The 15,599-nt window shown below is 50.1% G+C and overlaps 3 protein-coding genes across 3 annotated transcripts in view; 1 reads left to right on the forward strand and 2 right to left on the reverse strand.

Moving 5' to 3' along the window:
- Positions 1-404: 404 nt before the first annotated feature.
- On the forward strand, positions 405-2,212 carry LOC126577098 (WASH complex subunit 1-like). Its single transcript, XM_050238511.1, has 2 exons — positions 405-693; positions 776-2,212. The coding sequence occupies exons 1-2, from the start codon at positions 601-603 to the stop codon at positions 2,162-2,164; spliced, it is 1,482 nt and encodes a 493-aa protein (XP_050094468.1). The 5' UTR covers positions 405-600; the 3' UTR covers positions 2,165-2,212.
- LOC126577102 (protein mago nashi) lies at positions 2,207-3,056 on the reverse strand. The gene is made up of 2 exons (XM_050238515.1): positions 2,701-3,056; positions 2,207-2,624 (listed from the first exon to the last, which is right to left on the reverse strand). The coding sequence occupies exons 1-2, from the start codon at positions 2,962-2,964 to the stop codon at positions 2,442-2,444; spliced, it is 447 nt and encodes a 148-aa protein (XP_050094472.1). The 5' UTR covers positions 2,965-3,056; the 3' UTR covers positions 2,207-2,441.
- Positions 3,057-3,508: 452 nt separating this feature from the next.
- LOC126576061 (membrane-associated guanylate kinase, WW and PDZ domain-containing protein 1) overlaps positions 3,509-15,599 on the reverse strand; it is a 12,753-nt gene continuing 662 nt past the window's right edge. The window contains exons 2-4 of the mRNA XM_050237146.1: positions 10,790-13,118; positions 7,129-10,000; positions 3,509-7,041 (exon numbers count right to left, since the gene is read on the reverse strand). Of these exons, the coding sequence (XP_050093103.1) occupies positions 6,439-7,041; positions 7,129-10,000; positions 10,790-11,385 (4,071 nt within the window). The 5' untranslated portion in view covers positions 11,386-13,118 and the 3' untranslated portion in view covers positions 3,509-6,438. The remainder of the gene's footprint in view (positions 7,042-7,128; positions 10,001-10,789; positions 13,119-15,599) is intronic.

Here is a 15,599-nt window from a genome sequence, read left to right on the forward strand (position 1 = left end):
TCGACGACCACGAAGCTTGTTGCTGCGAGAGCTGCGAAGAACGGAAGAGGCGAGAAGAAGATGGAAACTCTACACTTACAGCGAGCAGCTCGAACGGGATGGCAATCGGTTGTGCGCGTTGATGGAAACGGTTGGTTTTGTGGTTTTTTAATGATTATTTTGGACTGATTAAAATGAAAGTAGCCGTTCGTTGCTACGCTTTAATGCACTAAATGACGAAGATAATGAAAAGTTGGTTTTTTTTTTACTGAAATAGCTCCTTCAAGAATCAAAATCGAACCGGTTTACTTGACGGTCACAATCCAGGCCGTTGCATATTCCATATCGCAAACACAAAGTTATATTTTCGGCTTGCTGAAAGTTAGCGTTTTTGATTTCAGGAAGGTTTCCAGGCCGATTTCCACTTATCTCGCGGACTGTGTGGAAAATCTGTGATAAAATGTTGTGTTTCTGTTGTTGTTAAAGCATTCTCGAAGCCCATTTCGTAAAAGTAGCCCTGGTTCTGTGCAAACTGGCGAACTCCGTAAACAAAAACCAACTGCGGTGACTCCCTCGTCCGTTCTTATCTCGTAGCTGATCTGGTTTCTAGAGGAAAATACTATGCACACGTACAGTGTTCCCGCGATTAAGCATGATATGCGTCACGATGAAACCGTCCTCGATGCTATCAATGCGCTGGAATATTTGAACGAGGTAATTCCGATTCCCTCTTTTTCTGTGCCGCATAAATCCCGCTAAGTGCTTCTTGCCCTCCTGACCTACACCCCGCCTACAGGTTGTGAACGACGTGTTCGGGAAGATCAACGGCCGTATCGAGCGTAACCGGGAACGGCTGCAGGCACTGGATGCGCGGATCGAGAAGGCCAAGGACGATGTGCGCCGGCTGCACGATGCCAAGGAGGCCATCATCATCTACTCGCCCAGCCGTTACCCGGCGAGCGATATGGAGGCGACCGTTGAGCCGACCTTCACTGCGACGAACGGGATCCGGATGCCGGAGTGTAGCTACCGGTTGAAGGACAAACCCTACCAACCGTCCCACTCGCTACAGGAGAAGATCCAGTTCTATCACGTCAAAACCGTGCGTGATGGCTGCGAGCGGATCTTTCCATTCGAACGATCCACGAAGGCGCATCGCCTGGGTAACCGGGAACGGCAGCAAACGGCCTACCTTGACGAGTTGCTTCTGTACGGTGATGGGGCGTATGTGCGCGAGTACAAGGGTCAAGACTGGAAACGGTCGACCCTTCGCAAGGGCTCGGTGCACGGGAACGTGATACGTGAGGAGCGTATCATGTCCACCTCTTCCCCGATGATTCGCAGCAAGGTGAAGAAGAAAACACAGGACCTCTTCTACACGCCGTCCCTGAGCGATGCACCGAAGTTGGACGTGCCCGTCGATTTGCCCGATTTGCCGGGGATCGTTAGCAACATTAATTACGTCGGAAGCAGCACACTGATTGCTCCTTCGCTGCAGCTGGCGGGCATCATTGAGCAGCTGCCCTCGCTAGAAGATCTAACCAGTGCGATCGATGTGGCGGACCATCACCATACGGATGGGACGGCGAAGCAGGTAAAGTCCACCACCGATTCCATGGGGCCATCATCAGCTAGCGACCAGGAGAAGCCCAAAACGGTACCGCCAATCGTCGCTCCTTCCGCTGCAGCTGCTGCTGCTCCACCGCCGCCACCCCCGCCTCCTCCTCCACCACCACCACCGCCACTACCAGCAGCTTCATCGATAGCCACTCCTAGTGGAAACAGCGCGGATGATGCCGTTTCGAAGCCGATCGCAGAAAAGCGACCCACACCTGCAGCACCACCACCAGTTGCTGATGCTCACTTTAACCTTATGGAAGCCATTCGAAAAGCAGGCGGTGCAGAGAAGGCGAAACTACGCCACAGTAGCGCAGCGCAGGCGGATCCATCGAATCGCCGGCAGCAAGCTTCCCGAACGGAACCGAAAAGTCTTATCGATGATCTGCACAACAAGCTACAGATGCGCCGAAAGGGCATATCGGGAGCACGCGATGCTCAGGATGGACAGGTTGCCCCGGTAACGAATGTGATTGATCGGCTGTCCGCCTTGATACCACCACCGCCTGCTAAGCTGCCGGTCGGTTCTGGCAGCGACAGCAACGAGGAGGAAGAAGATTGGGAGTGAATCCAGCGTGCATCGCAGCGCACAGTTGAAAGAGCTCCATCATTTTGTTTCGTTACATTCGTATATTATGATTATTATTCTTAGCGAATTTATAATTATCATTATAAACCGAAATACCGCCTATATTCACCGATGAATCTGTTACACCGTGTGTCCATTATCCGTGCCACACGTTCCGTCGTTAATAAAAACGAAGAAAAATGAAAAACCATTTTCCTCTCTCTCTCCGATTCCGAACGTGCGTGGAGGATAAACATGGATGGGGCGAAGGTGCGATTTATATGGGTTTAATTTTGAAGTGCAAGCCGATCAGTGAGAACACCAAACACTTGAGATCTTGCACGAGGTAGTAGAAGCCGCGCAAACCCTCCGGATCCTTCGACTGGTTGACGTCGACCAACGAGCCGGTCTTTGAGGTCGTAAACGAGATGTGCTCATCGCCGATCACAATCTCAAGCTCCTGAAATGGTAGAGTACACCAAGAGAAACCATCAACCATGGGGTTTTGCGAAACGCGCAACTCACTACGGACGTACCTGTCTACCGACACGATCCGGAGGTGGCCACAGCGAGTCGTCTTCGGCCATGATTTCCGAGTCGAGGATGATGCGCTTCAGCTCCTCCATCACCGACTGGTGCACGTACGCTTCCTTCCGGATCATCGTGTCGTTCTTGTAGTTGGAGTTGTTGGCGTACCGCAGCTTACCATCCGGCCGGAACTCAAACTCAAGAAACTCGTGCCCAAACTTGCCCTTGTGGCCCACATAGTACCGCAGATAGAAATCCTCCGTGCTGGCCATTCTGCTTTTCCTTCGTTTTCACTTTTTGGTTCGCCGAATTGTCGCGGCGCCGTAGAAAGTTGAGAACAACACAGGTTGTCTGTTTATACAGCCAGGTTCTGCTTGGTACCGCTTGGTACTGCTTGGTACTTCTCCAGCAGCCTTCCACTGACCTGACTGAGCAGCCAGTCCATGATTTTCCGCTGTTTTTCCACAGTTTTCCGATGGTTTTGTGGAATTGCGTTCTCTACATGCAAGAATTCGTTCTGGTGACTTTAACTGTTTCCTTAATACACTTTGACCGAACGGCACGAAACAGCGATATCCCAAAACAGCCGCCTTTATAGTGGCAAGAACGCAACGCAACGCATTGTGTGTGGAGTGCCGGCACAGTGATTGCGTTGCGATTTATAGTTTCACAGCTTTTGCGAGAGCGAGCGGGATAGAAAATTCAAACCGTTTTGCGCCATTTCTAACTCCAGCATCCGTTTTTCCGGTGCATTTTCTGCAACGTTCTTTCGTTCCGTCTGGTCAGCATCTTGAAACATCCGCCCAGGTGTTCAGATATTCAACTACTATAGCTTTATTGAGGGGGGTTGGTTGGTTTTCACATACACTTTTTCTCGTGTAACTTTTATGTAACCATATTTATGTTGTATATAAAACACCGTTTGATTCCACTACTCGGAGAATACTGCAACAGAACACGTTACACACTTGCTCGCGCACGTTCTTTTGGTGTGGAAGAATATTATTGCTTGTACAAATATTAAACCCTTAAAGCAAACAAACCTGCGCCCTACTCGGTCCACGCATTTCCGCTGGACTTCGTCCTTTTACCGAAATGACCACAATGCCAACGCAGGCACGCTGTACCTGTAGGTTTTGTGTCATTAACAAATGGATTGGTTAACAATCATTATAAGCTTTTCTCGCTCTCCACGCATGCATATGTTTTGTATAGTGTTACATTTTCTTATCTTAAACATCGTCCCTAATACGTGTAGTATCTATACAGTAAACGCGCAATTAATAAACATACGGATTATCCTCTGCCTTGTTCTAACTCTCCTAATTTTGTACATTTGCAAACACAAACTACCATTGGGAGGATGGTCGCAGATTCTTATCGTTCGCTATTATTTTAAATTAACCATACATTACAACACAACATTACAACGTTTGATTGTATTCTAGTCTACAACGAGTGGGTTTAGAACGCACTAGCGGATAAGGTGGATGCTTATCCACTCGTACGCCTAGGGGCCTAGGGGCTTCTTTTTTTTTGTTAATTCTAAAACAACAGGGAGGCACTTTGTTTTGATTCTGACATCTGATATCATGTGCTGAGCTATCTATATATATATCTACCCCGATCGTTCGCAAGTGTGTTAACTGATTCGTTCCTAAAATGTGATGTACAAAAGGGAGAGGAAGGCCACGGGATGGAATTTGTTAGATAACGATCGCGCAATACAGCATGGATCGCAAGGTTTTGCATTCAATAAAAACAGTGATCCTAATGGACATATCTACACAACACGTATTGCTTTCATTCATCACTTTCTACCGGGGTCCGTTTGTACTGGCACACGGTTTTTAACGGGGAGAGCATTTAACTTTATGGTTCACTATTCTACATATTTATATATATGCGTTTGAGGGCGTACTTATGTTGTCTGTAAATGCGATCGTTCAAAATTTGCCACACCAACTATGTAGGTGTGACCGTGTGTATATAGATATAGGTAAATGCGTATATATGGTTCTGTATATGTTTATGTAAAACGTCCTCACAAAACTTGATTGGATGATGATCGTGGTCGTGGTGGTGGTAAAATTCGTTCTAAAAAAATGAGCTACTAGCAGTACAAAAAAAAAGTACGTTAAGTACACATAAAACACGTTGCTTGCTGCGCTCTATCTCTAGTCTATATGGTTCTTTTCTCTCTCTCTCTCTCTCTTATCACGCTTCGCTGAACTGTACGTGGTCTCCAACCAAGCCTCCGTACGCAACTGAACTTTCAGATACTGTTTGCTCACGTTCACGTTACCGTATATGCTAAGCTGCGAAAAATGGGACCACGATTTGAGGCTTGAGCTACCTGCTTCCGGAAACAACGACGCGTTGCCGCGTCGGTGCCCTCGTTGGTTTTCTACCCTTTTGTTAACATCGCGTGATCGTCTAATCATAAGTGGGGTACGTAAGGCAAGAATTGTTTGTTTCACAGGATGGATTACGTTTTTGTTTGCTTGTTTGTTTAAGTCTTCCTTCAATTTGATTCAATAGAAACCACTTTCCACACTTTACTTTCACAGATTTCGCTTCAGTCCTTGGCGATGGTTCTACCATCTCCAGTTCATTATCCAAATGGGAAACGAGAAAACAGAAAACAGAAACAGGATTGTAAAATGCAGAATTCGAATACGATAGTACCAATAAGAGAAGAGCAGACGAAGTGTCAAGTGTCCTACCGAGAGGTACCGGTACTTAATTTTTCCAACTAACGACACCTCATTCGTAAGTGGCTCAGTGGCAATTTGTAACAAGAAATTGATATGCACATGATTGCGAATGAGGATCCACCGGTTATTACCGTTTGCCATGAGATAAGTTCATCCATAAGCGTGTTACAGCAGATTGGCCCCATTTGTATCGTTAAAGCATAACCAAAAATTGCTCGGCAACGTTTTTATTGCCGAAATGTTATTCTCGCGCGACCGGAGCGAGCCCCGGTTATCATTTGCGATCGTGTTATTCGCGCTACGGTCCCGAAGAATAAAAACTTTGCCTCCATTCCAACAGAACATTGGCGCAACCAATTGGTACGGTCGGTTGGCGAAAGGTGGGAATGTTTCGCAACATTCTCCCACGGGCGATGGATACATACAATGGGAGCTTCGTAATCATATGTTGTCTACCGGTGGTTGAGCGTTACCTGCTGCTGAGAACACAACGGGGTGGGTAACGAATGCAGACACAGAACGGTGAACCACCCGCCCCCACACCCACCCGGTAAAAGAGATCAAGAAAAAGACAGAGAGAAAGAGAGGGTTAACAGAAGGAACATAAAGCATTGCGCTGGTGCCTGCTGGAAAAAAACAGCAGAGACAAATCATGCGGCTCTCTCTCCTCCGTTGCCGCTGCTGTCACCACAAAACGGCCACCAACGAGAAATGGTCGGTCGTCATCTCTTAATCATAGCTTAATCTAATGTTGAGGTGGCTATTTGAGCAAGAGGACGACGGGATTCTGCCAACAACGGGCCATCATTGTTGTTGCTGTGCAAGTGGTTTTTACGGCAGCGGGATGGGACGCGAATGAAAACCCCTTACACCATTACAACAGAGTTTCCGTTTCCTCTAAAACTTTGGTAAATTGGTTCACTCAATCATTCAAGTGGTTGGTGCGCCTCCTGCTGCTCCTCCTCCTCCTCCTCCTCCTCCTCCTCCTCGTGGATGTTCCACCAGCTGCTGCTGGAGTCGTATCCGTAATCAGGAGATGATTGCCGGATAACGATTGATCGTTGGACCGTTGGTGCTACCGCCGGATGTACTGTTGCTACTTACGTACAGATCCGTGTTCGAGCTAAGCACCTGTGGAGGACCTCCCCCAACCGTCCCACCACCATTCTGGGGCGAACCGGCAGCGGACGTGGTCGTCGGTACGCTCGGTTGGATCAGCGATCCGATCGCCGGATGCATGATGCCGTCACGCGGACTGTCGATCGTTAGCTTTACCTGCAGGCCCGATTCCTTGATCAGATTGACCACATCGCTATGGCTCATACCGGTAATGTCGATCGAGTTTACGGCAATGATCCGATCGCCAATCTTCAGTTCACCGCACCTTTCCGCTGGACTGCCCGGTATAAGATCACCGATCGAGGAGCCCAGAAATTGCCCGGACGACGAGATGATCACGAATCCGAAGCCCTCGTTCTCCTTGCGCGTTACTAGCACCGTGTACGGGTAGCGCGGATTCGGTGGCGGTGCTGGTGGCTTCGATAGCTGCCGGCGGCGCAGTATCATCGTCACCTGGCCCCGCAATCCTGCTTCACCCATCAGCTGCACTACACGGTGATGGGATGCATTTTCCTGTCGACAGAGAAAAACAGACGGCCGCCCGGTTAGTCATTTCAACCGATGGGAGATCATTTCACTTCTCGCACCGAGCGCACTTACCACATTGACACCGTTGATGTTGAGTATCTCATCGCCGGTCGCGATACGCGTATCCTTATCGGCCGCACCACCAGGAACGATGTGTCCGACCGTCACCTGGGATCCCTCTTCCGTGCCGCCAACGATGCGAAACCCAAACCCAAGCGCCTGCCGCTCCAGTGTCACCTCCGAGAGGGTGTACTCGTCGAGCTGCTGTGAGGAGGTAAGTGGTAAACCAGCGTTTACACCAGGATACCCTCCTCCTCCTCCTCCACCACCCGCGTAGAAGTGATGTTGCGAAGGAGAAAGCTGTGACTGTTGCTGGTGGCCCTGTCCGAGCATCCAGTTGGCGGTGCCCGGTTGGTTCATGCCACCGCCACCGCCACCATAGTAGGCTTGACTGGATGGTGACGATTGCTGTGGTGGCATTGCATCGTACAGAGCATGCGTTGGAGCTGGATGATGGCCATGCAGAAGGTGAAGCGGCTGGTGGTGTGGTGGTGGCATATGCTGTGGGAAGTGCAGATTGTCATACTGCGGGACCGGAGGTGGTGGCCCAATCTGGACGCCGGGAGGCCCCTGATGAAGGGAACGCTTCCGATCCATCAAATACTCGTTCAACCGTTTACCAATGTTGTCGCTCATCTGAGGTGGCAGGTTGTAAGGAGCATTGTGTTGTTGCTGCTGCTGCGGGTGCTGTTGGTGCGACTGCTGCAAGTGAGGTGAGGGAGAACCGACATTATGCATCGAAGCGTTCCCTGGAGCAAGCTGATGGCGTTGATTCATCAAGTGCTGCTGCTGCTGCTGATGGTGATGTAGCTGCTGAAGATGTCGTTGCTGTTGCTGTTGCTGGTGCTGTTGCCGTTGTTGGTAGTCCTGGCATTCGTAGCAGAAGCAATTCTCATGATGATACGGTGGCTGACCACCAACGGAAAGTGGAGGTGCTGGTGGTGGTGGTACGAGAGGGGGAGAATACAGTTGATTGTAGCCGCCCATGCCACCATTGGGATTATGGTAAGGCCCTCCAGCTCCTGCGGGATGCTGCATCAGCTGCTGTTGCTGCTGCTGATGCAGGAACGGTGGCTGATGGTGGTGATAGAGCGCTGCTTCGCTGTTGTTCGAGCTACTGATCGTCAGCTCACCCAGCCGATCGGAGAGATTCGAGTGTTTTAGCTGCGTATGATGATGGTACTGGTCGTCGGCCTGATGATACATGCCAATATCGTTCGCGATCGAGTCCGTATCGTGCGAGCTGCCGTTCGATTTCATGTTTAGCTCTAACCTTCCACCGTTCTCCGTGGTCGCAACCTGCAGCTTTCCACCATCGAGCTCTATTTCATCCGCATTGAGATCGGCCAGTGGCAGCGAAGGCGTTTTCGCCCGTGCCCGCGTATCCACGAGCGGTGTTTTTGGGCGTGTTGGCAAGATTTCCTTCGTCTGTGTGCTGTACAGATCGGCGGTTGGTGTTTTGCTGCGAAACAGGCTACCATTCGCTAGCAGCGATCCACCTGAACCTTCCTTCTTCAGTAACCCTCCGCCAGACGAGCTACCGCCGAACTTGGCCATTTCGATACCCTTTCTCAGCTTGTTCGACAGTTTGCTGCTGCCGCCCTGGGGAGGATGCACGTTGGAAGATGCTGCAGCCGCTGCAGCAGCAGCAGCGGCCGCTACACTACCACCACCAAACAGACCACCAGGACCACGCTGCACTTTCAGTGTGGTTTCAATGTTTTTCGGACAATCCTTCAACACTTGCACCACCTCGTTGTGGGTCATATCTTTGACCGAAATCGAATTGATACTGAGCAGAACGTCACCTTCCTGCAGATTCTTGCAGCACTGTCGGTCCAGTATTTTCTTCACACGCTGCCCGTACGAACTGTCGGTGATCGTGAAACCGAAACCATTGTCACTCTTCACGATGTTGATGTGTAGCAGTTCGGGCATTTCGAATGCGCCCCCAACCGCTTTACCCTTGTAGTGCTGCTGGTACGAAAGCGTATCGTTAAAGTACACATCACCACCGTTCGAGGTCACCACACCGCCGGGAGATTGAATTTTTGCCAGTGGATTTTTGTGCGGAACATCCGAGGACCGTCCGGCCGGATCGAGGAAGCCACCGTTTTCCAGAAACTTTAGCTCACTATCCGTCACTGCGCCACCATTCGTAAGTCCATCGACGGCGATCGTCGTCACTACCTCGGTGTTGGGATCGTTCGGATCGAACGGTAGCTGATAACCGCGGCACACATCCAGATGCACCTCTTCGCCCGGCATGATCGACTGAAAAATGTTGACCATCTCGTGGTGTGTGAACCCGAGCACGCAGATATCATTCACGTACACCAGCACGTCGCCCATCTTGAGCCTCCCGTCGAGCCACGCCGGTCCGTTCGGGACGATCGATTTGATCTGCAGAAACTCCTCCACACTGTCGTCCCCACCGACGATGGTGAAACCGAGACCGCGCGTTGACTTGACCAACGTCGTCATCAGTCGTTCGCCGCGCAGCATGGCCGGGTTTTTGGTGAAATGATTCACCCGTCCACCGCCACCACCATTCCCGATGACACCGGAAGCAACGCTGCCGCCACCGGGAGCATCGAGCCCCGACGGTCCATTGTCCAGTGGGCCCATGGGACCAGCACCACCACCGCTGATGCTGCCACCACCAGCACCACTGCCACCTCGTTCCTGCATTCTTTTCGCCTGCAGTACCGGGTTTTCGTACTGCGTTTTGCGGTTCACATGATCGATGTAGTACGTGCCGTAGTGTGGATCGCAGATCTTCTCCCAACCGTACGGCAGCTCATCGTCCTGGCAGTCTTCGAGTGACTTTTTCTGGAACTTGGACAACCGCGGATCGAGCCAGTGCGATGTACCGGTGTTGTGACTGTGGAGGAAGCAGAGACGATAATGAGCAAACAACAATTATTACCTATTCCGTTACAAACATTACTTTGATACTTAAATTAACCTTTTTTACACCACGTAACATGTTTTTCATTTGCTACTTCTTGTGAAAAAACACGATTCTTAACGCCTTATTCCGATGTAACCTTCAGTACAGTGTCCGATGATCTCAGTTTGCTGTTCAATGATCAAGAATTACGCGTCCGTTTTGAACGCCAATCAAAATTTCACTTTCCTGTGGCACAAATGGTCACTCTAAATGGTTTTCACTCAGCTTTCCGATACTTCAGCAAGGTCAGTAAGAGCTCAAACTGCGAATTGCCGCGTGTGGAGCACCAATTGTATGGTATTTTTACGGTGTTGCTCATCCAGTAGATTGCACTGACGTGAACGTGCCCTCGTCTTCCCTTTTTTTGCTCAACCTTCTTTGATCGTTTTACAGTATTCATAACCTCATGTTTTCCGTCTAGGAATCGCATCGAAATCGAATGAAGATTCGTTTTCGTGGTTTCAAAATAATTTTTAAAAAACCTACACTTTACTTTTTGTGATTTTTAAAAAAGGACGCCTATCTCAAAACATTAATGAAACAGAAAGAAAAATCTGATTCAAATTTTCTGCATTTTTCCCCCTATACTCTAGAGCTATACATTGTACATCTCGTTGCTGCATGAAACCACCAACGAACTGAACTGTGACGCTTGGAGAACAATTACAAATAACATCCTGCACAACACCCACCACGACTCATCCGGTTTCGATAACTTACTCGATAAAGTACACCTCGCCACTGTCGGTGTACGCCTTTTCCCACTTGAGCGGCAACGGCCCGAGACCATCCTGATCCTCCAGGTGATGATGATGAGTGTGGTTAATCCCGGCCGGACCGGTACCAGCAGGTGAACTTAGATCCGTTTTTTGGTCGTAAAAGCTACCCGTCTCACTCGTGTCGCCTGCTCCGATGATCGACGATCCACCATTATTATTGGGTTGCTGCTGATGCTGCTGCTCATGAGCATGATGGAAATGGTGTCGCTGATGCAGATGGTGTGCGGGATGCGGCTGCTGCTGGTAATGATGTGATGGGACCAGGCCACCGGCCGGTGGACCATTATTGCCGTTGTTTCCGCCGTGACCATTCGGTGGCAGACCGGATGCCACAGAACCACCGCCGCCGTTGGGCATACCGGATCCTCCAACGTTGCTGTTGCCGCTGCCACCACCATTCGCTGACGCCTGTGCCATGTCGCTCAGTGGTGTGCTGTTACTATTGTTATCGTCACTCATGCCACCGCCTCCCGATGATGAATGATCCTTTCCGGAGTCCGATTTCACGCCCATTTTGCTACCGCCACCCGTGCTCATGTTTCATGAGCCTTTGCTTTCCTGTCCTGCGAGGATCTCGCTCGTGGCAACGGGTCGCAGCACTGCCCTGCACTGGCGGCAGATTCACCTCTCTCACTGGTGCGATAAATAACAGGTCTCGCTGGATCACAACCCGCGACGTCCGATAATCACACCTTGGCCACAGTATTCACTTGCTTCGTCGTTTCACCGTTTCACGATGGCACTGCACTGTTCAGAGGATGCTACGAGGGAACGGTTCACATATGATCGAGTAGCCGCAGGCCGATAATCGTCGATGCCGAGAGCTCGGTGCTCATCTCATCCGCTCTTTCAAGGGCCGTATGGTCAGCAATTACATTCCAAAAAAAAAGCACACGTTCACAGTCGTCCACAGCGAATGGTCACTTTCCCCTCGTGGTGTTGGCCACGAAAAGGTTAAAAAAAAGAAGGTGTTTGCGGCTCCTAAGCGCGATGATCGTCGTTTCGCTACCGCGACACCGTGGCTCGCGTTCACCTTCACCCGAAGGTGAAGAATTTCGATGACGCACCACGGAGGAGTCTCTGTTCGATGCGGGTCAAACACACACACACAGTTGTTTGTGGGGTCACAAGCAAATCCCCGTCCTCGCCCGGAGAACCCTTTTAATGACGATGGAACCTCACTGCTGCTGCTGCTGCTGATGTCACGGGGTCACACGGAAACACAGACGCCTCCTTTCGCGCAAAAGCGAATGATCCAAGGAAACATCGACCACTGTACGCGCACAAATCGCTGATGACGACGATGACTCGATGCTGTTGTTGTTGTTGCTTACACTTCAGCGAAACTGTTGCCTTTCGGGCACCGCTTTCTGTGGAGTTTCTGTCGATCGACGGTGAACGGAACGTCTGCTGCTTCTGGTGCCGCGCTGCTGTCGCCGTGTGTATCATCATCACCGGCCAAACACGACTATGAATCACCGACTGGTGGTGTTGCGTGGGGAAGGAGTTGCGCACATTCCTTACTTCGTCACCGTAGCCACAAGACACCCTCTCCTCCTCTGTGCTCCTACGTTGTTGTTTTCTTCCGTTTAAACGGCAAGCGGTGGATTCCACGCGCGCTCGACCACGAGTTCGAAGGCACAAAACATTCAAAATCACACCCGTAGAGACACACGCACCAACTCTGTCGTCTGGCCGATGGCGCGGGCTGGCTGTGCTGTAAAATCACACGTTCCGAGCGTGCTGCTGCTAGTGGCCGCGTTGTTGTTGCGAGCTGATTGACGGGAGATTCGTTTTTTTTTTGTTTTCGATTGCCCTTCGCGCCACCATCACCCAGAACAAACACGACAAACACGAATTATGAGGCTTAAAAAAAGGGGGTTGGGAGTAGGGGAACTCCGGCGAGACATCACGGAACACAGTGGCACACACTCCAGTTGGTTTGTAACACGCGCATTCAATCACACGATCACCGCGGGTGGCAGTATCTTCACGACTGGCTGGTCGGTTGGTATCCGGAACTTACACCCCTTTCGCTGTCATCGTCTGGTGTGTGTCGCCTCTCACTACGAGGGGGGGTAAGTAGCTGGCATTCCCCCCGTTTTTGTTTTGTCGTCAACGTTACGCCTGCGTCTCCGAATCATACGAGCGCACTCTCTTACATTATCCGCTGCTGCTGCTGCTGCTGCCTGAGCTTCAGTGTTACGCATTTACACCTTTTATCACCTGCGTGCTGTGTTTGTTGCTTCTTATTTTTATGCTGCCGCTAGCTGGTTAAAGAGAGAGAGAGAGAGAAAAGTGTCCAAATATAATGGGAGTGCAGACAATAAAACTGCAGCCACAATTTCAATCAAAAGTGATTGATTGTGGTGCAGTCAGAAATCATGATTTACAAACATTAAAAACTTAATCGTTGGAAGTATTGTTTTGCGAAGCACTTTGGCTTTTATCCAAGCGTACAATCACTTTCCTTTGGTGCTCGTGTAACGGAAGAGACTTGCTTGTTCAGTACACTGAAAAATCATTTTTGCGAGTAGCAGAAAAATGGGACTTGAGACAAGGATTTGATGAAAAAAGATTAATGTACGATTAAATTGCATTAATGCCTCCGATCCCATACGTATAACTGTACGATTATTTGACCTCACCCATCACTATTGACGATTTGCTAAGGCAATCGTCTTCTTTTCCACTCTTCATGCGATTATTCAAACGTTCTACATCTTTGTAAATAGCTTCCAATCCGTCCAATCTTCCGTTCCACATTGCTTTCATAAAAATAACTGGATATTTAACCGCTAAACGTGTTTGCTAGCAATTTTATAATAGTTTAACTTGCACTTTTTCCCTCTTTCAATCACCACATAAAATTTAGTATCAGCAAATGGTTACTGCGAATTAATGCATACACCTGGAAGCATCCATCAACTGATGAATCTTCGGCGGTTTCTGTCTCGTTGCCCCGAGACCCCCAAAAGCAAACGTTGCAGCAATTAGTACACCATCACTGAAACCACGCCACGAAACACATGGGACGCGAATAACGTGAAACAAAATGCCCATCAATTTAAAATTCTTTTCAACCAGCAACGCAAACAAAAAGCCAACATTTCTCAACACAGGACACTTTAGAACACACACGCGCTTGTGGCATGAAACAATAATTCAATCCACACGCCAGCACGAGTTGCAACATAATGCATGGCCTACTACGACTGCCACCGACTTATGCACACCTGTTGGCTACAGCATCCGCGCTGCCAGAGGAAGAAAAAGAGATAGAGCGAAAACCGGTACCTATTTTCGGATTGTCACCGCGGGCATGAAATTCGGTCACAAAACACGGTCGCCACAGCATATATTTATCAACCGTACATCCCACCAACCCGCCCAAAAAACGGGCGTCTCCCACCCTGGTGATCATCAAAGCAGAGTGGGTCAATGGAGCGCTGGAAGGAATGGAGGGGGGGCAGCGGGGTCTACTACGCGAGGCTCTGGCGATCACGAGCAGAAACCGAAGGAAGCGACAAAGGGGGAGGGAATAATTCGAAGAAAGTGGCCGCCGCGTGGCGTCCGCTCAATGAACCTTTCTTTTCATTGAAGGGAACCCGCACACACTCAGGGGCCAGTTCCAGCACCACACGGGACAATCTTGGGTCGTAAGATCTGAAGCAAAAGTCCCATCACGCTCCACTAGCAACGGTACTAGCCGTCCTGGCGTGGCGTGGCGTGGAGTGGCGCGCTAAAAAGAAAAAGCCGCGAAACGTGCCACCTCCTCCTCCACTGGCTCCTCCCCGGGTGCAGCTGACCGTATCGGCCACTGACTGTGAGGGGAGGGGGCGACGAGGAGGCTGCGGATGCGACTCGCTAGCAAGTGGCGAAAGTTGCATAATAAACGTCATTATTTCTATCATTTATCCTGCGCTGCGTCGCCTGCCTCTAATGTTCTTCTCTTATTCCTCTTCTTCCCTTCCATGGCGTGTGCATGTTTTGATGCTCTTTCGCCCGAGATGCTGGCTGTGTGTTGGTGGCGGCGACGTGCTCTTCCCCTTTGCGCACCACCTGCTGCTTGCTTGCTTCTCTCGGTCCGGTGCACCCCTTCTACTGCGACATATTCAGCCACCCCACCCGGGTCCACACTGCGCAAGATGCACCTAGTGCCCCTCTTTACCCCTCTTCAAGGGGTGCATAAAACAACTGCAGCAGCAGCGGCAGGTTAACGGCGACATCGAAAGAGCGAGAGCAGAAGGAGAGAAAGAGAGATAGAGAACGAGCGGATAGCATAATTTTTTTTTGTTTTTTCCTCCTCTCCCTTTAAAGGGTTTTTGCCCCCTCTTTTCCCATGCTCTCTTTCTCTCTCTCTCTCTCTCTCTCTCTCTCTCGCACACACTAGCGGCGCAGCACCCAACGCAGGCCGCCGCCTGTATTGTTGATTTCGTGTTTTTCTTTTTTTCGTTTCCCACCAAAAATTAACGGACACACGTACGCACACAAACACAGGGCACACGCACAAACAGCACTGGCTGCACCACCGCACACCGTGGCGACGCCAAAGCCTGCTGCTGCTGCTGCTGCTCCATCGCGATGCTCGATGAAACATAATTATGTGCACACCGCCACCACACGCTCCTTCACTTTGCTGTTCTCACGATTGGAGCACAAAAACCAGATCACCGTACGTGGCCATTCTGTTGTGGGGCTTTGGAAAAATTAAAAATAAAACTGGCCACGGAGTGCTGACCATCAATGAT

This window comes from Anopheles aquasalis, chromosome 3, assembly GCF_943734665.1.
Source record: "Anopheles aquasalis chromosome 3, idAnoAquaMG_Q_19, whole genome shotgun sequence".
NCBI lineage: Eukaryota > Metazoa > Arthropoda > Insecta > Diptera > Culicidae > Anopheles > Anopheles aquasalis.